Source organism: Salmo salar, chromosome ssa13 (assembly GCF_905237065.1).
Source record: "Salmo salar chromosome ssa13, Ssal_v3.1, whole genome shotgun sequence".
Taxonomy (NCBI): Eukaryota; Metazoa; Chordata; class Actinopteri; order Salmoniformes; family Salmonidae; genus Salmo; species Salmo salar.
In genome coordinates, this window is record NC_059454.1 from 81,592,764 (window position 1) to 81,614,850 (window position 22,087).

The window sequence follows — 22,087 nt, forward strand, 5'->3', positions numbered from 1 at the left end:
TCTGTCAAATTGGTTGTTGATCATTGCTAGACAACCATTTTCAAGTCTTGCCATAGATATTCTAGGACCGATAAAACGTTGGTGCGCGTCGACATATTCAGAACGTAGCCGCCGTGCGTCGTGACGTATTTTGGCCTCGTTACCGCAGTTTCCCTCCTCGTTGTGCAACGAAAAGCCGCAGTTTCGGAAAAAGAACATTACAATCTATTCCAGTTTAGAGACTTCGACCTTATTTACACCCATATTGTGACTGGATCACAAGACACGTATTGTATTGAACATAATCGGATTTACGGTGAGTTTTAACATTGTCCTTCCATCCCTTTTTCAACTGGATTACATATCAAGGTAGTTAGCACAACATCACAACTAGCTAGCAATGAGTTCTTTAACAGTTAGCTAGTAACTTTGGTCTGTTAAAGTTGTCAATATATCTAACTATAGTGTAGACTTGAACGACCTAGATACATTTGTTGGATATCAAAGATTGTTATCGTGCCAGAGAGAGTTGGCTAACAGGAGCTAGCTAATTAGTGAGCTAACTGTTAGCCAACGTTAACAGATTTGCGGTTCTGACTCACCAGCGACATTTGCGGATGTTTATAACTAACGTTAGTTAGCAGGTTAAACTGGTCATATCTGGTTTTATCTTGTGCGACGTTGGTGTGATCATTTTCTTAATGTTTTGAAGTGGGCAATTAACTGGCTAAAGACTTTTAATATCAGGCTGTGTAAGTAGTGCGTTAGCAGCTAGTTAACTAACGACGTCTGCCAGGCCTTGTCTTGGCGTGATGAGAGAACACATTCTGGCGCCTAGCTGGTTTTCAAACGTACTTTTTTTATTTCACCTTTATTTAACCAGGTAGGCTAGTTGAGAACAAGTTCTCATTTGCAACTACGACCTGGCCAAGATAAAGCATAGCAATTCGACACATACAACAACACAGAGTTAAACATGGAATAAACAAAACATCTTTAGTTAACAAGCCAACCGAGCGGTGAGCGCTATTTGTTAGCGAAATCTAGCTAAAGTAGTTCAACTGTTTCTGCACGGACTCTTGGCCTTTGCTCTAAAAAAATATATATCAATGAACTGAAGGACTGGCAGGTAGTGAATTTGACATGTGCGGACGGTGGTTAACTAACGTTACAGTAGCTGAGTTAGCTAGCTAGACTAGGTTCTCATTACAGGAATTATAGTGGAACTAACGTTAGTCCTGTTTTCTGGAACCTCGCACCACCATAACTAATTTACTGTACACTGCTTCTCTCAATTCCATTACTCAACTAACGTTAATCCGTTTTTGTGTTGCTATGTGTGTTATTATAACTGCCATATAGGCCAGGTTATGCTAAAACCAGTTTAATGTCTAACAATAAAACATTTTACAGGCCAATTGGCTGTCTCATAGAAAACCTTAGCTTCTAATGGAAAGCCTTTTGTAATGTCAACGTCGTTCACGCGCTGATATAAATCAGCTACTGTGTTCAGCCAGAGCCTGCTCTCTTCTTGGCTATTGGAATACCTAAAACGAATGTACTGTATCTCATTAATTTGTTCCATGCCCAAAAATCATACATAGCCAGCTAGATCTTGGTAACTTAGAACATTTACGTGATTACTGTAATTGTATTTAGTTACTGTCAATTATGTTTGTCAGTTATTTTTGTCTGCTGATATAAACTGAAGTTTGTAATTTTGTGAAATGCTGAGCAGACATATGCAGTCCTGCTAGCAGGAGAAGATGTTCAACAAGTCATTTGGTGCTCCTTTCGGGGGAGGGACCGGAGGATTTGGGACTTCATCCACGTTTGGACAACAAAGTAAGTAACAACAGTAGGAAGCAAGTGTACAGTTTATTTTAATGTATGCCCTGACAAGTTGAGTACCTTTATGCTTTCCTGCTTGTCTCATCAATGTCTTCGCCTCAGCATTCACTCTCAAGTAAAGTTAAATTGTTCCGGATTATAAGAGGGGTGGTGTTGACCCTGTGTTTGCAGACACTGGCTTCGGGGCGACGACAGGTGGCTTCGGGGCCTCAGCGTTTGGGGCAACCAACAACACTGGAGGACTCTTTGGGGCGACGCAGAATAAACCAGGTTTGCCACATCTCCCTGATCCTGACTATAACACATGTTAATAACTCAGTACCTGCCTAATCCTGTCGAATGTCAGATCTGTTCTTCTAATTAACATCCTGTAGTACAGGGGCTATAGCTGCTTTCCTGAATACTTTTTTCACTATAATCTGCTGAGGCCCTAAAGCAGTATGGTTTCTGCAACTATGCTCTGGGTTTAGAACCAGGCCAGTGTTCTCCATTGCAGTGGTTTAGGGGTTAACTCTGCTGACGGTTCAGGACGACCGTGTTCTTCATTTGAATGAATAGCCACAGAAGAAAGGTGTCTGTGGCATAAGGTCTTTTGTATAACTTTTGCATAACCTACAGATTCCATTATGAAATTTCCCACTGGCATTTTAACCACATAGCTTCAGGGGGATTCCCATGTGTCAATATGATAGCACTGATAAAGTACGACGTTGAACATGTTTAAGACTAGCTTTTGTACTGTGATGTCTGCCTGAACAGTGAACCTGCATGATCACACTGCCACTCGCAGTAGACAGAGAGCTGACTATGTGCTCTATACATTAATCTATTATTCAATATACAATGGTGAGTGTTTTCTGTGCCCACCTTGATGCTGCTACTGACATGTGGTGGTTGAATATGTGTGTCTAACCCCACCCTGTAATGCTTTACTCTCTCAAAAGTGGTGACAGCCAATCCTCAACAAATCCAAACTGGTGCAGGTAGAGGAGGTAAGCATGGGTTGACGCGCGCACACACACGACCCGCTGTTAAACAGGCGGCTGTGCACACACAAAAAGGCTGCGCACCCACAGTCCCTGTTATACTCTTGAAAGGGGTTTCCGTACATACAAAGTATATTCAATATGTAGTATTTGGTTTGGAGCAAAGCCACAGTCTGCATTCTGCTCTTAAAGGGAGTGTGATCATGTAGACAGGTGGCACTGTGTATGGCCCTATTGTCTGTAATATATGTGAGAGTTCATGGGTTATTTGTGCTGAGTGAGAGGAAAGAAAAAGTTGGGACAAGGGTGATGAAGGGCTGCATGTTATTTGAGACCACCTCTCCTTGTGATGAGTGAAATGATTAGGGGCTCCCATAAACTAGTTCAGATGGACCTAAAGGCCCATCTGACTGGCTTAGTCAGATCATGGATGCACAACTCCAGTTCTAGAGGATCCTCAGTGAACATGAAACCGAACCGTTAGCTCGGGTCCTACAAGAATTTGAGTTGAGCACCCTTACAGCTGGCCATAGGGACCTGTGTGTGAGCTGGTTTGAGGTGGTGTGTGTCCCTCCCCAGGTGGCCTGTTTGGTTCCAGTACGTTCAGCCAGCCCGTAACGTCGTCCACCAGTAGCGGCTTTGGGTTTGGCGCGGCCAGCGGCACGTCCACTAGCCTGTTCGGCAGCACCAACACGGGCGGCGGCGGAGGACTCTTCTCCCAGCAGAGCAATGCTTTCGGAGCCGCCAAACCAGCCTCCTTTGGCAGTCAGTGTCTATTTTTACTGTCTAGCATTGAGGTTGTTCAAACAGGTTTACCATAGGATTAGTTCTACTATCATGCATTCACATTCAAAGGAATGTTCCGTGACCAGTAGGACAGTGGTCATATTGGGTGTACTATGTAGTCCCAGTCGGTATTCACGTATTAATAAGGAATTCTCCTCGACCACACCCACAAATTGTTGACCGTCCCACACTATTCAACAGCCAGTGAAATAGCATGGCGCGAAATACAAAACAGCAAAAATATCATAGTTTCAATTTCTCAAACATACGACTATTTTACACCATTTTAAAGATACACTTCTCCTTAATGTAACCACAATGTCCGATTTCAAAAAGGCTTTACAGCGAAAGCAAAACATTAGATTATGTTAGGAGAGTACATAGACAAAAATAACCACACAGCCATTTTCCAAGCAAGGATATATGTCACAAGAACGCAAAACACAGCTAAATGAAGCACTAACCTTTGACAATCTTCATCAGATGACACTCCTAGGACATCATGTTACACAATACATGTATGTTTTGTTCGATAGTGTTCATATTTATATCCAAAAACAGCATTTTATGTGATGCGTGTGATGTTCAGAAAATGTATTCCCACCAACACTGTCGGTGAATGTGCACATCAATTTACAAAAATACTCATCATAAACGGTGACAAAATATAGGTAGGGATGACCAGGGATGTTCTCTTGATAAGTCTGTGAATCGGACCATTTTCCTGTCAACATGTAACAAGTACTTATGGGTGTCAGGGAAAATGTATGGAGTAAAAAGTACATTTTCTTTAGGAATGTAGTGAAGTAAAAGTTGGCAAAAATATAAATAGTAAAGTACAGATAACCCCAAAAAGTGACTTTAGTACTTTAAAGTATTTTTACTTAAGTACTTTACACCACTGACTACTGTGTTGTTCAATGTACATGTAGCCAGGCCAAAAATCCAGACCTGTGGTTCGCAATGCTCCTCAGGGAAATGGAGCCTGCAAGAAGAGCCCTGTGGCTTCAGGCTATTCGGTGTGGGAGAGTGGAAAATGTGGGGACGCTGTGTTCAAGTAGGCTATATGTGGAAAACATTTCATCACATGTAAGATATTTAACTTGTTTAGTACAGTTCGATTTTAACTCCACTCACTACTTGTAGCTGTATAGTCCGTTTTTGTTGGTTTTGTCAGGCTTCATGTTCCGGTCGGTAGCGAGCTAGCGCTCACTCGCTCAAGTGGCTGCTAGCATCGTCATGAAAAGGGGCATGAGGGAAGCCCTACAATATTATGTTTGTTTTTTTTAACACTAGGGACCAGGCAATGTTGAAAAGTAATTGACTAAAACAAGCAGACAACAATAAAAAATAAAATTGCATTTGAAAAAGGTCAGGTTTTTGCTGTGAGTCCATGGGGTAACCACAGGTTGTTTTCCCCGCAGGCAGGCAGGGTCGCGACGTTCTATCTAATACCGACTGGGTCTATGGAGTGTAAGCTTAGAATTCTGTGCCTTTCTCAGAGTTCCATAGATGCAACAATGGCAAATAGAACTGGTTTTGAAAATTTTGATTATTTTGTGGTGGCACTCCTATGGCCACTCCAGTGCCTTCTATTTAGCCTGTAAAATTGTCGTAGATAGAGGGCTCTGGTCTGTTGTAGTAATTGTGTGACAGCTGGTGTTCAATGAAATACAATGAGATCATGATGTGTAATACCTTATATTTGTTTCTCTTTTGATTAGATGCATTTGATGTTGTATATTGCTCATATTTCAGAAGGATTTTAGATCACCCATGAGGGGCAGGAGTTATCTTGGTCAGGTCACATGGTCCTACATCATTATCGATGTCTGGCTAGATCGTTAACATGTTTTTTTTTTGTCTAGCGTTTGGCACGAGCGCAGCCAGCAGCGGGGGGCTGTTTGGGGCGACCAACTCCAACCCCTTCGGAGGGGCATCTGCCTCCCTGTTCGGAGCTTCAGGGTTCACTCAGCAAGCCGCTCAGCCAGGCACCACTGTCAAGTTCAATGTGAGTTTGGCCTGACCTAGGCTAGCCCATTACACCTGGGCCAAACTACTGTACTAGGACTCTGTCTAGTGTTGTGTATGGAATGTTATTTTATCTAAAAAGGTCTGTACTTACTGCTGTATGTCATGCGACTCTTTACTGTAATCCTCAAGAAATTCATAGGTCAGCTTTCTCTGCAATGTGTACGAGTAATCACTTTATCCTGCTACAATACAGTAAAGGAGTTTGTATTCCAATGAATGTCCTCTTCTGTCCTCCTCAGCCTGCAACAGGAAGTGACACCATGGTGAAAGGGGGTGTGACCACGAGCATTAACACCAAGCACCAGTGCATCACGGCCATGAAGGAGTATGAGAACAAATCACTGGAGGTGGGCCATTATTATGCAGTTACTTTCAGCTGCCCTCTGTCTTTTAGATCAGTTCAAATGAAAGGGAAAGAGACGAGGAGAGGAATCCACTTTAAAGTATTGAATCAAAATCAGGTTGAATTTGTCACATGCGCAGAATACAACAGGTGTAGCATTTACTGTGAAATGCTTGCTTACAAGCCCTTCCCAACAATGCAGTTTAAAATATATATATATATATCTCACGAGGAATAAAATACACAATAATTAAGCTATATACAGGGAGTACCAGATCACTGTGCAGGGGTATGAGGTATTTCAGGTAGATATGAACATTAAGGCAGGGTAACGTGACTAGGCATCAGGATAGATAATAGTAGGAGTCAAATATAGAACAGAGTAGCCGCAGCATATGAGTGTAAAAGTGTGTTTATGTTGTCTGAATGCGTGTGTGCGTATGTGGTGAATGTGTGGTTTTGTGAGTGTCATTTTAGGGTGTGTGTGGAGCCAGTGCGTGGAGCCAGTGCAAGATTGGATCAGTGCAGCCCAGGCCTCACTCACCCTCTCTCCTGTGTGGTGTTTGCTCTGTGTAGGAGCTGAGGTTGGAGGACTACCAGGCAGGAAGGAAGGGCCCCACTAACCCCATGGCTGCACCAACGGGGGGTCTCTTTGGGGTTGCGGCCGCAGCCACCCCCAGTACGGGGGCTGCAGGGCTGTTCGGCTCCTCAGCCACCAACACAGGCTTCTCCTTCGGCCAGGCCAAAACCAACTTCGGCACCAGTAAGTCACATAGGCCCATAGACAGCGCTCAATAGAAAATATATATATATATATATATATATATACAAATGTATTATATAGTACAGTTTTAACTCCCTGTCCCCAGGTACAGGTGGGTTTGGTGCAGCCACAGGCAGTCTGTTTGGCCAGCAGCAACAGCCCCAGCAGGCCCAGCAGGCAGCCAGCCTGTTTAAGCCCTTCGGTCAGGCCACAACCACACCCAATACAGGATTCTCCTTCGGCAACACCAGCACCATGGGCCAGCCCCAACAAACCAGCACCATGGTGAGAGCTCACACGTACATGTTAATACACTCACGCGCCTAACATTAACTCTGTCTGTGTTGTACCATTCCACTAGAGTAACTCTCTCTCCATCCCAGGGGGGTCTGTTTGGGAGCACCGCGGCATCCCAGGCAGGGGGATTGTTTGGAAACACAGCTCAGACCACACCAGCCACAGGCTTTGGGACAGGCACTGGGCTCTTCGGACAAACCAACACCGCCTTCGGGAACGTCGGCACACAGGTGTTAATAGACTCGACTGCGCAGGCTTTTACACAGTTGTTAGGTACAGGCATGGTGGGATGGGCGTGTATTAATCTGCTCTCTGTCCCTAGCAGAGCTTGTTTGGTAATAAGACTGCAGGGTTTGGCGCCACCACCACCAGCGCCTCGTCGTTTGGCACAGGCACCGGCCTCTTCGGCAACAAATCCGCTCTCACCCTCGGAACAGGCACCAACCCATCTAACCTCGGTGAGTTGATCATCTGCCCTTATTGGAGTGCACCTGTGTGATAAAGGCTAGTACTTGCAAATAAATCTTCTATAGATAATTGTATTGGCCATTTAAGTGATCGTGTTATCTCTGTGTTGTGTGAAGGTTTTGGGCCCACTGCTGCTGGCGGAAGCCTCTTTGGGAACAAGACGGCAGCAGGAGGACTGGGGACTGGACTGGGAGCCGGCTTTGGAGCAGGTATGAACGGAAAGAGCGTCATAGGCCTGGGATACAATAATAAAGAAACCAAAAATACATGAAATTTCCATCATGTAAAGAAAAGCAAAAACAAACACCTGCCCGTTTGGGTGTTTTACCGGAGTCTGTATTGTCAGTCATTAGTACTCCCCTGTGGATGTTTCTCTAAGTGTGTTCTGTGTTTTGTTAGCGGTGGGCACTGGGCAGATGTCTCTTTTTGGGAATAACAAGACACTGGGTTCCACTCTGGGAACAATGGGAGCGTTCGGACCGCAGGGATTCAGCACAGGAACCAGCACTCTGGGCTTTGGAGCACAACAACAGCCCGTCGGTAAATACCACTTCCGTCTACCACCTCTATCTCCTCTGCCCAGTCTCAAGCTGATTGTGAAAGCACATTCTCCAGCACTTTCCTCTAGTACCTAGTTGTATTACTCTTTCAGTGTACTGAAGAAACTGGCTAGATAACATTACACTGTGGTGGAAACTTCCAGTAGCCCTTGAAGGCTAGGTGAAGCTATAATTCTCTCTCTCTCCTCCCAGCGCTGACGGACCCTAATGCGGCGGCGGCCCAACAGGCAGTGCTGCAGCAGCAGATCAATGCTCTGGCCTACTCCCCCTTTGGTGACTCCCCTCTCTTCAGAAACCCCCTCTCTGACCCCAAGAAGAAGGAGGAGCGTCTAAAGCCCACCAATCCGGCGGCCCAGAAGGCGTTGACCACGCCCACTCACTACAAGCTGACGCCGCGGCCTGCGACACGTGTGCGGCCCAAAGCTCTGACATCTTCGGGCTCCTCCAAGTCTCAGCTGTTTGACGGGCTGGATGACGACGAGCCTTCTCTCACCAATGGAGCCTTCATGCCCAGGTAGGTGGCCGTCTGTGGAAATTCGCTTGTAGCTAGTTCACATGTTTCTGTTTCAACTGATTTACCGATTTTTAGTTGTTTTCTGTTGTGTTTTTCTTACCGAAAACCAAGTTGTAGTATTCGCTAGCTTTTCAACTCTTGTGTAACCTCTTGTATGAGGTGCAGCTATTTGCTTCTGTCTGTCTTCTGACAGTGATGTTGGTGTATGGTATCTGATCTGTGTGTTTCTCTGTGGTGTTGTAAACCAGGAAGAGCATCAAGAAGCTGGTGCTGAAGAACCTGAATGGCAGCAGCCTGTACAGCAGCCCAATCAACAGAGACACAGATGACCTGGCCTCTCCACCGGAGTACCCCCTCAACGGACTCAGGTCAGACACGCGCCCACACACACCGTCAGGGATATTGATCTGTGTGATGTTTGTTGCTGAACCATGTCCCACCCCCCTACAGTGCCAGTGTGGATGAGGATGATTATGTGAGGGAGGTGGTGGAGGGAGGGGATGACCTGGAGATCAACAAGTTCTACACCAAGCCCAGCCTGCAGGACACCATCTCAGAGCTTAACGCCCATAGGGTGGGGGCCAGGGGCAGGAATGGCCTGGAGGTGAGCTGATAGAACAGAGTAGACTTCTTTTGGCTGTGCTTCTCATATAGTGCTCTACTTTTGAGGTTTGACATGAGTGTTCTGATTCCAGGTGAGCAGCGAGGACATATCGCTGGGAGAGGACTCCATACAGGAGGAGCGAGAGGAGGAGGTGCAGGAGGTTCCCCCACACCCTGCAGGTATCGTTCTGTGCCGTGTGGGCTACTATACCATCCCCGCCATGGACGAGCTGGCCAAGATGGTGGACGAGAACGGCGTGTGTGTGGTGGAGAACTTCACCGTGGGCAGAAAAGGTAAACGATTCTCTTAATTGGTCGGGTGGAAACAGCTCTGGGGAAATAATTGGTCGGTAGCTCACTGCTCTACTCTCTGATTGGCTCTCAGGTTACGGCTCAGTGTTTTTCCATGGTGAGGTGAATGTGACGGGGCTGAACCTGGATGAGATTGTTCACTTCAGACGCAAAGAGGTCATCGTCTACCCCGACGACAAGAACAAGCCTGCTGAGGGGGAGGGGCTCAACAGGTCAGTGACAGGATGTGACAGGGAAACTTACTACCCTTCACACTGGGGACAATGTCGTTATCAGTTTCCTTGTAATTTCATCACAGAAGTCATACACTGATTCAACATATTCTGATAGTGATCACAGCTGAGACGTAACTCAAGTTGATATTCTCTTTCTCATCCTTTACCTCTCACCTCTTTACTACCCCATGTTATTTTATACCTCTTTTTCCCTCACTCCTCTCCTCTGCCAGGCGAGCGGAGGTGACTCTGGATGGGGTGTGGCCTAATGATAAGACCACTTGTACTCAGATAAAGAACCCTGAGCGTCTGTCTGAGATGAACTACGAGGGCCGCCTGGAGAACGCCTCACGCAAACAGGGCGCCCGCTTCCTTGAGTACCGCCCCGAGACCGGCTCCTGGGTGTTTGAAGTAAGCATGCCTAGACGCATACGAAAGGTGTGTCTCCATATCTCCCTTCCAATGTCTGTAACCCATCTCTCTCTGTCTGCAGGTGGCCCACTTCTCTAAGTACGGCCTGCTGGACTCTGACGAGGATGAGGAAGTGCCTCTCAAAGTGGACCCCAAGAAGCTGAAGACAGCCACAACACTTCCCCCGGGGCTGCAGCAGCTTCCTCCCTCCCAGAAGCAGGTGGCGCCACAGGCTCAGGTAGACGGAGCAGCACAGCTCGCCCACCCACACTGACAGTCACACCCACTGCTCTCTACATCACCTGGATGGCCTTAGTCAATATACAACCTAAATATACATGATCTGAATTGAAGCCGTTTCCTTTCCACTACCATTACAGCCACATGCAGTGTGTGGGGTCCTCTGCCTAGATCTCAGCTGTTTCACCACTACTATTATGGGTTGTATTCAATAGGTTTCTATGGAAAGGTTTTAAGTTTGGTAGCCCTCGATGGTGTTGGTGATCTCTGCACCCCAAATAAGGCTGCTAAACATTGGTCTGACATCAGTTGGATGGGCTGTAGAGTATAGCGACTGATCAGATGGGACACCCCACATTATCTGTTTATCAGTGGAGGTGTGGGGAAGGCTAGATACGAAAATCTAACCAGCAATCTGCAGTTCGAACAATAACAAAGCGCCACCCCGCCACTGATTTGGTAAACAGCTAAGGGATGGGGCGGGAGAAATGTAACCACTCCCAAACTCATGGGCAGCGCTATGGATACAGGGACTGACCATCCATGATATTGAAATTGTAGTTTTAACCATGTTTTGAGGCTATACAGTTTGTTTAAATTTACATTGTTTTCAAACAAAGGAGTAACACAAGCTTATATTTTGGGTGGTGATGGTGTATGACAGTTAAACTATGCTCATGAGGCATCTGTGTTATATTTTTCAAGAATCAATGGGTATATATCATTACTTTCAAAGTCTAAAATGGATGTACCAACTGCAGATTTCCCCTTTTTAAGGAAATGTTTGAAGTGTAGTCTTTACTCAGAAGTAGAGTTTGTTTGTAAGATTTTAAGATTTCTTAAATTAAATCTGTATTATATTGTAAAATGTTTGTATTTTGCCAACTGTTCCTTCCATTGTTATGTGTTTTAAAATCAAATATAACTTCAGAAAACCTCAAATTGATCATGGTTGTATCTCATAAGAATCTACACAATGTATTTTTGATTCTTTGTTGTTATGAATATTTAGTTTCTCTTTGAAACAAGCTTTGAGATGATGACCAAAGATAATGAGTGATGTGCGATAACCTCCAATTCTTCGTAAACTGCCAGTCCTGCAGAATATATTCAGGGTTAGGTCTTCTTTCTGGTTGAGGGTTTAAGAAGCTACAACATCTACTCTTGGGGTATTATTGAGTCAAGCTATGAATGATTTTATTATGTAAAACATGCTCCTATATACATCTGTGATATCTTGTATTTGATCTGATAAATAAACGGATTAAAGATCAGACTTTGCTGGTCTGTCTGACTTGTGTATGCTGACCATTTTGATTTATTTACACTAAACTGATTTTGTCTGTGTGTCTCTCGGTGTGTGTCACCTTACTGTGTGTGTTTGGTTGCACTTTCCCTGCTGTGTGTGTATCCTGTGTCCATTCGCTCTGTGTGTCCAGTCCACGGCGGTGCTGGAGCTGCTGAGCCGCATGTCTGAGGTGGACAGTGACATGGCCGACATTACCCAGGATGCCCCAGGGGAGAGCATGTTGGGGGAGGAGGAGGGGGAGAGCGGCATGGGGGAGGAGAAGGGCAGTCGGCTGGGCACTGTGACCCCCACAGAACACAACCTTGTCTCTGCATCCAGTCAGATCGCCTCCTCGCTGGGAATCAACCCTCACACTCTCCAGGTAAGATACTACTGTACACCCTCACATTCTACCTGTTTGTTGAGGCTAAAGGAGTCCTCAATGTGTTTGTGATTTGTGTTTCTCTTCTCTCAGATCATGAAGGCATCTCTGTTTGCTGAGGATGATGATGGTGACATGTTCCTGGAGCAGGGAGGGATGAAGAGCTCTCTAGACAGGGCCTCCCCTCGCATCCTCCTGCCTGGCACTCAGGGCAGGCCCTCCAGTAAGTGTGTCACACACAGCCCTAACCATGATTTCTGCCCTCACACACAGTCACCCATCCTTCACTCAGAGACCCTAACATGTCTTAAATGCTATTATAAACTGGCTGGTTCGAGCCCTGAATGCTGATTGGCTGACAGCTGTGGTATACCGTATACCACGGGTATGATAAAACATTTATTTTTACTGGTCTAATTACGTTGGTAACCCATTTATAATAGCAATAAGGCACCTCAGGGGTTTGTTGTATATGGCCAATATACCACGGCTAAGGGCTGTGTCCAGGCACTCCGTAATGCGTCGTGCTTAAGAACAGTGTATAAATATATTGGCCATATACCACAAACCCCTGAGGTGCCTTATTGCTATTATAAATGCTCATCGATCTCTCTTGCTCTCTTTCTCCAGTCGGTGGTCTCCTGCAGACTCGTTTCAGCGGGGCAGGTCTCTTCCCTCAGCTCCCTGACGTGCCCTTTGGGGGGGGCATTCCCGGGAGGCTGTCCATGTCTCGGCCTTCCGCTGTGGTTCCTGAGCCCTCGCGGCTCTCCCCCTGGCCCTCGCTGGGGCCCTCTTTCCTGCTGCCGGCCCCAGCGGCAGAGACCACTGTTCGGACGGTGGGGGCTCGACGCCTGGGGGGCCCTGTAGCCCCAGAGAACTCAGTCACACTGGGGAAGGTAATGATAACTATACTACTAGTAGTATTCATTTATTTTTCCGGTGTCTTTCTAGACACTTCATCCTACATCATGATACATTTGATAGTTAAGAGTTTAAATATCTGACAGTACAGTAGAGTGAACACACAGGGATACATACAGTACAGAGGTACATGGAGAGAACATGGAGATTTGTTGGATCATTTCAATGAATCCACTGTGGTTTTCATATGTGTGAACATAGCTGTACAGTACGGGCAGTTTTAAATCATCTAGTCAACGTAATCAACACATTCCCTCCACCCAGGGCCGTCTGCTGATGGATGCAGCTCTGTTCACGGGCCGGTCGTTCCGGGTTGGCTGGGGTCCAGGCTGGACTCTGGTCCACTGTGGAGACAGGCTGAGTGGGGCTGGGGACAAGGAGCAGGACCAAGGAGACACAGGAGCTGGAGGTTTTGGATTCCTGCCTAAACCTGCCAAGCGCAAACAGTGAGTAACAGACAAACACCAGACCACTGTCATCTACACAATGCTGTAGGAGTGTCAGAATGGGATCCAGACTTACTCTATCAGAGCAGTGCTTGACCTTGTTATGGGTGGTAGAAACTGAACCCTAAACTCCTCTTTCCCCTCCCCCTACAGACTCTCAGACAGTCCGTTCAAGGTGGTGATCGAGCAGGTGGTTGGTCTGGAGCCGCGGGACAGTGAGGAGAGCCAGGCGGTGTACCAGCGTCCCCTGGAGATCGGCCTGAAGCACAGCACCATCAGTACAGAGGGGGCCTGCCCCTTCATCCAGCCCCAGAGTGGGGTGGCCGCCTTGCACGAGTACGTGGAGTGGATCACAGACCTCAACCAGGAGGCTGGTGCCGGAGACGGTAAGCTATGCAACCCTCTGATACACAATGGTAGATGGCTTCCCTATGATTCTAACATCACCCCTGCTACCTCTGTTTTAATTCTCTCTCCCACTGCTGGCTCAATGAGTTCAGATATAACTATATGCTTGCTAATGCTATCCTCTCCCTGTAGCGGTCCTGGCTCACTGGGCTCTGGTGTGGACTCTGTGTGAGGCCCTGTGGGGTCGGCTGGGTACGACAGAGCCAGAGCCTGGTACCAGCGGCTACCTGCAGCAGCTGGAGAGAAGGAGGAGCTTCTCAGCCTGGCTGTCCCGCAGCGCCACCCAGAGGATCGAGCAGGAGGTGGGCCTGAGCCAGGCGGGAGGACACGTGGAGGCCATCTTCAGCTACCTCACTGGACACTGCATCAGTGACGCCTGCAGGCTGGCTCAGAAGAGTGGTGAGGAAAGGGGGGATTGGAGTTGGGGGAGATCGCAGTTTGAGGGGATTGGTAAGAGAGGAAGGGGGACAGAGATCAGGAAGAAAAGGGAATGAATGGATGGATAGATGAGGGGTGCGAAGGTAAAGCCTGCTGCAGACCTGGGGCCTCATTTAGAAATGTTGCCTACACACAGAATATGCCCCAAACTGGTGCACGCATGTTTTTCATGAAAATTGCATTTATAATAACTTAACGTGAGAATGTGCTTATCCTCTCGCACACTGTAGACCATGCGTACACAGTTTCTGGGGGTTGCAGAATTGCATTATGCAAATAGGGAGTATATGATGCCTTATTCATTTTCTGTTGTTGAGAAGATCCAAAAACAATTTATTTTCTTTGCATTCTAAAATAATTTGAAATCTATTTCTGATTTCTTTCATGTCCATGATCATTGCAGAATAAATTCCTCAGCTTTTCTGACTGTGATGGTTTCATACTCGTGAAATAGCCTATACGCATCCAACAAGTTAGGATGGACTACTATTCGTCCCATCTGTCATTTAATAAGCTACCACTATTTCAAGTATTTTGCTCTATGTGATCCGATCTGAAGAGCAGTTTAACGGTAGAACAGACGGTTCACCTTTTCCAATGACATTTGTAGGCTACGTCTGAATTCTGTAATGTCAAATTTCTCCAGTAGCCTAGACAATATTTCATTTATAAACAATACATATATCATAACCATTTGTGCCTTTTCTGGCCATGATGAGTTCATATTCCCGAAGAAGCCATACAACAAATTACCATGAGCATCTCGTTTTAATTGGGCCTATTAGATAGGCTATTATAATTTCAAGTTTTTGCTCTATGCATCCTAAAAGGTGTGTGGTTTATAACATACAGATGAACAGACAGTTGATCTTTTGCATTGAAGTGTGTAGACAACCACTGTAAGTGGGCCTACTGTATTTTAAAAATACATTTAAAAATGTCAGTATAGTTATTCAGAATTTGGGGGCAGTGCAGCATGTTTCGGTTCGGGAGAAAGTAAATACAAAACATTGTATTTGCAGTTGTTTTTGTGTTTCAGAAACTGTCAGATACAGCAAATGTTAATGGGGGGGGAAAGCTCTGCCAATACCTCAAGACATTTGATCAAATTCGCCATTGATATTTCCTTTATACATATACACACACTGTCTTGGTCTAATTCCAGTACTTCCAAAGTATACAGCAAATATGGGTGTTGTCGTCACCATAAAAGGTGAATGATGGGCATTATTCAGGCGCAGTTATAATGCTTGTTCACACATGCACAGTTTTAAAACTGATCTGATTTATAACTGGAAACATGCGTATGGATGACGTGCGCCGACTTCAGAAATCTCTTTTTGTGAGTGTGCGTTCTCTTTTCAGAAATGGCACACGCAGATATTTAGTGTGAAATTTACGTAACGGTTATAAATAAGGCCCCAGGGGCGTCACAAATGAGTTGGGGCCAGGCTGTAGGATCTCATTAAGATGTCTTTAACCTGTGTGTGTGTGTGTGTGTGTGTAGGGGACCACCGCCTCTCCCTGCTGCTGTCCCAGGCGGTGGGCTCTCAGTACGGCCGGGAGCTGCTGGCGCTGCAGCTTGGAGACTGGAACAGAATGCAGACGGACTCATTCCTGCAGGAGGAGAGGCTACGCATCTTCGCCCTGCTCGCCGGGAAACCTGTAAGTAACCGCGTGTGCGCATGCAGCTGGGTTATTAACTGGGTTATCCTTTGTGCTATGTTGATGTGTGTAGGTTTTGCAATCCACATACTTTTTCTTTATTTCTACTATTTTCTACATTGTATAATAATAGTGAAGACATGAAAACTATGAAATACACACATGGAATCATGTAGTAACCAAAAATATATTCTATATTTGAGATTCTTCAAATAGCCACCCTTTGCCTTGATGACAGCTTTGCACACTCTTGACATTTTCTTTACCAGCTTCACCTGGAATTCTTTTCTAACAGTCTTGAAGGTGTTCCCACATATGCTGAGCACTTGCTGGCTGCTTTTCCTTCACTCTGCGGTCCAACTCATCCCAAACCATCTCAATTGGGTTGAGGTCGGGTGATTGTGGAGACCAGGTCATCTGCTGCAGCACTCTAATACTGCCCTTCTTGGTCAAATAACCCTTACACAGCCTGGAGGTGTGTTGGGTCATTGTCCTGTTGAAAAACAAATGACAGTCCCACTAAGTGCAAACCAGATGGGATGGTGTATCGCTGCAAAATGCTCAGGTAGCCATGCTGGTTAAGTGTGCCTTGAATTTGAAATAAATCACAGACAGTGTCACCAGCGACGCACCCCCCTCACCATCACACCTCCTCCATGCTTCACGGTGGGAACCACACATGCAGAGATCATCCGTTCACCTACTCTGCGTCTCAAAGACAAGGCGGTTGGAACCAAAAATCTCAAATTTTAACTCCTCAGAACAAATGACAGATTTCCACCAGTCTAATGTCCATAGCTCGTGTTTCTTGGCCCGAGCATGTCTCTTCTTATTGGTGTCCTTTAGTAGTGGTTTCTTTGCAGCAATTCGACCATGAAGGCCTGGTTCACGCAGTCTCCTCTGAACAGTTGCTGTTGAGATGTGTCTGTTACTTGAACTCTGAAGCATTTATTTGGGCTGCAATCTGAGGTGCAGTTAACTCTAATGAACTTATCCTCTGCAGCAGAGGTAACTCTGGGTCTTCCTTTCCTGTGACAGTCCTCATGAGAGCCAGTTTCATCTTAGCGCTTGATGGTTTTTGAGACTGCACTTGAAGAAACGTCTTGAAGTTCTTGAAATGTTCCGGATTGACTGACCTTCATGTCTTAGTAATGATGGACTGTCGTTTCTCTTTGGTTATTTGAGCTGTTCTTGCCATATTTTGGACTTAGCCCTATTTGGTAAAAGACAACCGTTTGTATACCACAACTACATTGTCACAACACTACTGATTGGCGCAAATGCATTAAGAAGGAAATACATTCTGCAAATTAATTTTTAACAAGGCACACCTGTTAATTGAAATGCATTCCAGGTGACTACCTCATGAAGCTGGTTGAGAGAATGCCAGGAGTGTGCAAAGCTGTCATAGGCAAAGGGTGGCTACTTTGAAGAATCTCAAATATAAAATATATATTTGGTTACTACATGATTCCATATGTGTTATTTCATAGTTTTGATGTCTTCGCTATTAATTTACAATGTAGAAAATGGTAAAAAATAAAAACCCTTGAGTGATTAGGTGTCTAAACTTTTGACTAGTACTGTACATAAGTGCTAAATGTTTTCTGAGCTGTATGTACTTGTCTCTCTAGGTGTGGCAGTCTACAGACTGTGTGGTGAATGTGTGTTCAGAGCTGGACTGGAAGCGTTGTTTGGCGGTCCACCTTTGGTACATGCTGCCTCCCACCGCCTCCATCGCTGACGCCCTGGCCAAGTACGAAGCCGCCTTCCAGGGCTCTGCAGAGGGTCAGAAGTACGCCTGCGCCCCCCTGCCCCCCTACCTCGGCCAATCAGACCCGCTGGACATGGAGGAAGAAGAGTCTAAACGGCCACTCTACGACATCTGTTTCCACCTGCTCAAACTATACAGCGACAGGTACTACATTTCCCACAACACACTGCATAGGTTTCTCAAAATAGGTTAGAATTAATCCTACACTTCCATTCTCAAGCAGATTTAACAGAATAAAAGTGAAGTGCCGCTAGAGTGGGGTTTAAATGATAAGTGACGCCTCTCCCTCCCTCCCAGACACTACAGCCTGCAGGAGTTGTTGGACCCGCTGACGGTGACATGGGAGCGTCTGGACTACCGTCTGAGCTGGCACCTGTGGTCGGTCCTGCAGGCGCTGCACTACACACACCTGAGCCCCGCCCGTCAGGGCCTCATACACACCAGCTACGCTGCCCAGCTGGAGAGCGCTGGCCTCTGGGACATGGCAATCTATGTACTGCTGCACATATCTGAGGACATGTACGTACCGCAACACACACCTTACAACATACACACAGGAAGAGACTTCACACTCTCAACTTTAACATGAATCATGACGAAGTTTAAATTGATTAGTCGCAGGAGGATTTGAGGAGGATTTGAGGGTCAGTGCCCTCAGCAGATGCCCTGGATGGACCGATAGGCTGAACACGGTTTATCATAATCTCTCACAAGTGCTACTGTGACCAGCTGGGTTCCAATTCCAACTGTGACTCGTCTGTAATGTGTTATCCCTCTGTGCTGGGGTAGCTAACGGATGTAATAGTCTCAGGCAAGCTTACACATTACTACGTGAGCAAGCCCTGTTGGAATACTTATAACATGGAAAGTTGTATTAAGTTAAACCTGCTAACATGTCCTCTCTCCAGGCTCCGTGAGCGTGCGGTGAGGGAGATGCTCCAGCTCCACTGCCCTCTGCTGGAGACGGAGGAGTCTGCCCAGAAAGAGCGCTTCCTCACAGAAAGACTACTGATCCCAGAACAGTGGCTCCACCTGGCCAAAGCTACTAGAGCCAGAAGAGAGACAGACAGACACAGAGAGGCCCTGCACCTGTACAGAGCAGGCCACTGGAACCTCTGCCACAGGCTGGTCATACAACACCTGGCCTCAGGTGTGTATACGCACACACACACACACACACACACACACACACACACACACACACACACACACACCTCTAACCCTATTCAACATGTATATATGTTTCCCCTGTAGACTGTATCATTAATGATAACCATGAGTACCTGTTGGAGTTCTTGGAGGGGCTGGCTGTTCCAGAGCGCAGTGCTGTGATCCAGGACTGGGACACGGCAGGCAGAGTCTACCTGGACTACATCAGAGTCATACAGACCTTACACGCCATACAACAGGTACATCTGTCTGGCATTGTTGACTCCATTACAGTTGATTATGTTAGCCAATTAGCTATGCTGCTAATCTCCTGATTATCTATCTATCAGTCTCTGTCATATACTGAAGGACAATGGTGGCTATGGTCTGGAACACATTGAGGCTGTATGGGTTTTTTTAATGGAAGGATGTGGGTGGGAGGGTGCGTGTGTTGGCGCTCCATGGATGCTTCATATTGACGCATGACGTTTGTATGTAATGGGTCTCTGTCGTTCTCGGTCTCACTCTCCGTGTGTGTTCAGATGGACGGTGCTGGTTATAAGCTGGAACGTCTACACACCGAGGTGACATCACTCTGCAGCAGGATAGAGCTCCTCCCCTGCTCCACCGCTAAGGACCGCCTCGCCCAATCAGGTGAGGAGATGGAGCCGTCTGCTCCAATCAGAGGGATCTTTCCTAGGACAGATCTATATATGTAACGTTAATTTTAATGTTCTACGTTGTCCTGTCTGACCTAGCCCAGTTTCTAGACCTGAATGGAACTCTGGTCTAGTCTTATAACATATACCCACCTTACGAGTTATTTGTCGGCCTGCACCTGTTTGTCGTCACTTTTCCCATGTCCGAGCCTATATCTGCTATCAATAGACAGTTCTGATTAGGAAATAATTGTTTGCGGTGCCCAAGAATGAATTAAATACAAATCAAAACCAAACATGGATTCCATGTTGTGTTCTTGCTTTGTGCACACACCTGTCTGTTTTACACCTGTTTGTCCTAGCTAATCAGCTTCGTAATATGGGCACCATGCTGCCACAGACAGGAAGTAGAATGGAGCGTGTGGGCGTAGACATTGACATTCTGTCCTGGGCACTGCTCGGCGGCGCAAATGACGCATTATTTATCCAAACAGTCCACCAATCACGGCTATACCCTCTAGTGGGAAAAGTGTCGGTAAATAAGTTGAACGTGGGCTACTGTTATACTGCTAGACTGAGATACAATCTCGGTCTAGAGAAGCTGGACTATAGGTGTGTTCCGAGACCTACCTAAACCTCTTCTCTCTCCTGTCTCCAGAGATGGCCAAGCGCGTGGCTAACATCCTGCGTGTGGTGTTGAGTCTGCAGCAGGGTGGTGAGGGTGGCGAGATCCCCTTGTCCCAGCTAGCGCCCCACATCGGCCGTCTGCCCATGCCTGAGGACTATGCCCTCGAGGAGCTCCGCAGCCTCACCCAATCATACCTGAGACAGCTCATCGTCAGCTAATGACCTGCCCCCGAACCTTCAGCCCCCGCCCAATAGGAACTGAGGTAGTTTGTTGGGAGCCAATGAGAACAGTGGGGGTAGGAGGGGACTATCTGGCACTGTTTAGTAGGACTACTGGGGTTGATTGAGATGGGAGGGGAAGTTTGGTTGAGAAGGCAGCGAAGAACTTGCAGTGTATCCCATGCTCCTTTGGGGCTTTGGTTTCTCCTGAAGAAAATGGCACAAGATAATTGGATGAAGCATTCCTCCGTGTGTGTGTGTGTGTGTTTGGAAATGAATGACTTGCAAGTTGTTTTCTTTCATTATTATGTTTTTGTATAGCTTTTTTGTACTTAGGAGGCCTGAGATGTGTGTATGATGTGCATTTAAATATTGAACTGCTGAACCATCCTGATAAGAGCTCTCTTCTCCCAACCTTTGACCCTGTTTAAAGGGACACTCACTCACTGGCTCGTGTGTTAACGCCGTCATCCTGCAATTGATCCGTTTCCAGTATAAATACTGTATGCAAACTACGTGTTTGTTTGACTCCTACATCCCCATGGAAATGGAAAGTTTAATATAGTAAAGATTGTTTACCAGGATTTTGTTAGTGTGTGGAATTGCGCTCACCTGATGAGCTCTCAATATGTGTATACATAGGGAAGATCTATCTAGCTTAAAATGGAGACTCATTTTAGTGATGTAATCTTGTACAAACAGCTGGCTTGAAGTGAACAACTCTTGTTTTTGCATACCAAAAGAGAGAGAATGTAAAATGAGATTGGATAAACTTCTATTTTTGTATTTTATTTTTTGGGGGTGAAAACCAGAGTGTGATTCTATTGGAATGGAGATAGTTAGATTCCATATCTCAAATATATGGTTTCATATTTCTATTGTATGGGGGATTACCAGAGCTATGTTTATTATTTTTTTGTAATCAGCCATTTTTATTTTTTTTTGTGGTCCTTGCAAGGAGTTTGATTAAAAATATCATATTTTAAATATAATTTACAATTCCTTGGGGTGGTCTCTCCTTCACTCACACACCCTCCATTTTCTCAATCTCCATTACCCTCGGGTTTTCTGTTTTTTGATGTTTCAAGTGAAACTGAGGTATGTAGTTATTGTTTGGTGTGTGCTGCCGCAGTATGTATGTTTGTTTGGCGGGAGACCGCTCCCCTCGCGCACAGTGCCTTTCACGAGGAGGGTCTCCGGACATCTGTTGCCGCCGTTACTGTGCATGATTGTGATGACGGTGATAATGATAACGTTTTTATTAAAGTCTGAATAAAATGTTTGTCCTGAATTAATGCATCCGTTCTCCTTTAGGCTATAGTACAGTATGGCATGTCTGTTAGTCTGCATAAGGCAGCATCAGCATTTACTTTTGTTTTTTGAATAGGCTTAATGCGTTTTTATAATGCTTGATTTTCTGAAGATGTTCCTTGCATACGTTTATATATATATCTCTCAATGACCAGGGTTGCTGAGTGGAACCATTACATTTTTACATTTTAGTCATTTAGCAGACGCTCTTATCCAGAGCGACTTACAGTAGTGAATGCATACATTTCATACATTTAAAAAAAAATCCGTTAATTAGGCTACTTGCTGTGTGTCCACGGTACAAGCAGCTTTTGGCTACCATTACATTGAAATTATTCACATCACCTGCCCTTCCTCAATGATGCATTTTTAAAAACCTTGTTTTAACATTTGCCAACGCCTCAAGGTAGGCTACGCACCATCACGTTGCTCTTCAGA

General features: G+C 45.8%; 1 protein-coding gene across 4 annotated transcripts; it reads left to right on the forward strand.

Annotated features, from left to right (window-relative positions):
- Nucleotides 1-95: 95 nt before the first annotated feature.
- On the forward strand, nucleotides 96-21,629 carry LOC106567908 (nuclear pore complex protein Nup98-Nup96). Of its 4 annotated transcripts, none has more exons than XM_014137789.2 (33): nucleotides 96-295; nucleotides 1,718-1,824; nucleotides 2,002-2,100; nucleotides 2,775-2,822; nucleotides 3,396-3,581; nucleotides 5,471-5,613; nucleotides 5,876-5,983; nucleotides 6,556-6,742; nucleotides 6,849-7,027; nucleotides 7,126-7,269; nucleotides 7,362-7,497; nucleotides 7,624-7,716; nucleotides 7,907-8,047; nucleotides 8,260-8,581; nucleotides 8,830-8,949; nucleotides 9,032-9,185; nucleotides 9,277-9,478; nucleotides 9,570-9,708; nucleotides 9,945-10,122; nucleotides 10,205-10,360; nucleotides 11,802-12,032; nucleotides 12,126-12,255; nucleotides 12,663-12,928; nucleotides 13,218-13,399; nucleotides 13,553-13,785; nucleotides 13,940-14,206; nucleotides 15,753-15,910; nucleotides 17,545-17,828; nucleotides 17,982-18,203; nucleotides 18,593-18,834; nucleotides 18,939-19,093; nucleotides 19,376-19,487; nucleotides 20,151-21,629. In XM_014137789.2, exons 2-33 carry the CDS (start codon nucleotides 1,746-1,748, stop codon nucleotides 20,336-20,338), a joined length of 5,484 nt encoding a protein of 1,827 aa, XP_013993264.2. In that variant the 5' UTR covers nucleotides 96-295; nucleotides 1,718-1,745; the 3' UTR covers nucleotides 20,339-21,629. The 4 variants fall into 4 exon arrangements, with proteins under 4 accessions (XP_013993264.2, XP_013993265.2, XP_013993266.2 ...); XM_014137790.2 differs by having other exon boundaries at nucleotides 7,365-7,497; XM_014137791.2 differs by lacking the exon at nucleotides 2,775-2,822.
- The last annotated feature ends 458 nt before the right edge of the window (nucleotides 21,630-22,087 follow it).

Excerpts from the sequence above, each read along its gene's own strand:
- LOC106567908 (XM_014137789.2), top strand. The coding sequence starts at position 1,746 with ATGTTCAACAAGTCATTTGGTGCTCCTTTCGGGGGAGGGACCGGAGGA. Across the intron at positions 1,825-2,001 it reads ATCCACGTTTGGACAACAAA|ACACTGGCTTCGGGGCGACG; the intron begins GTAAGTAACAAC and ends CTGTGTTTGCAG. Across the intron at positions 9,186-9,276 it reads GGGGCAGGAATGGCCTGGAG|GTGAGCAGCGAGGACATATC; the intron begins GTGAGCTGATAG and ends TTCTGATTCCAG.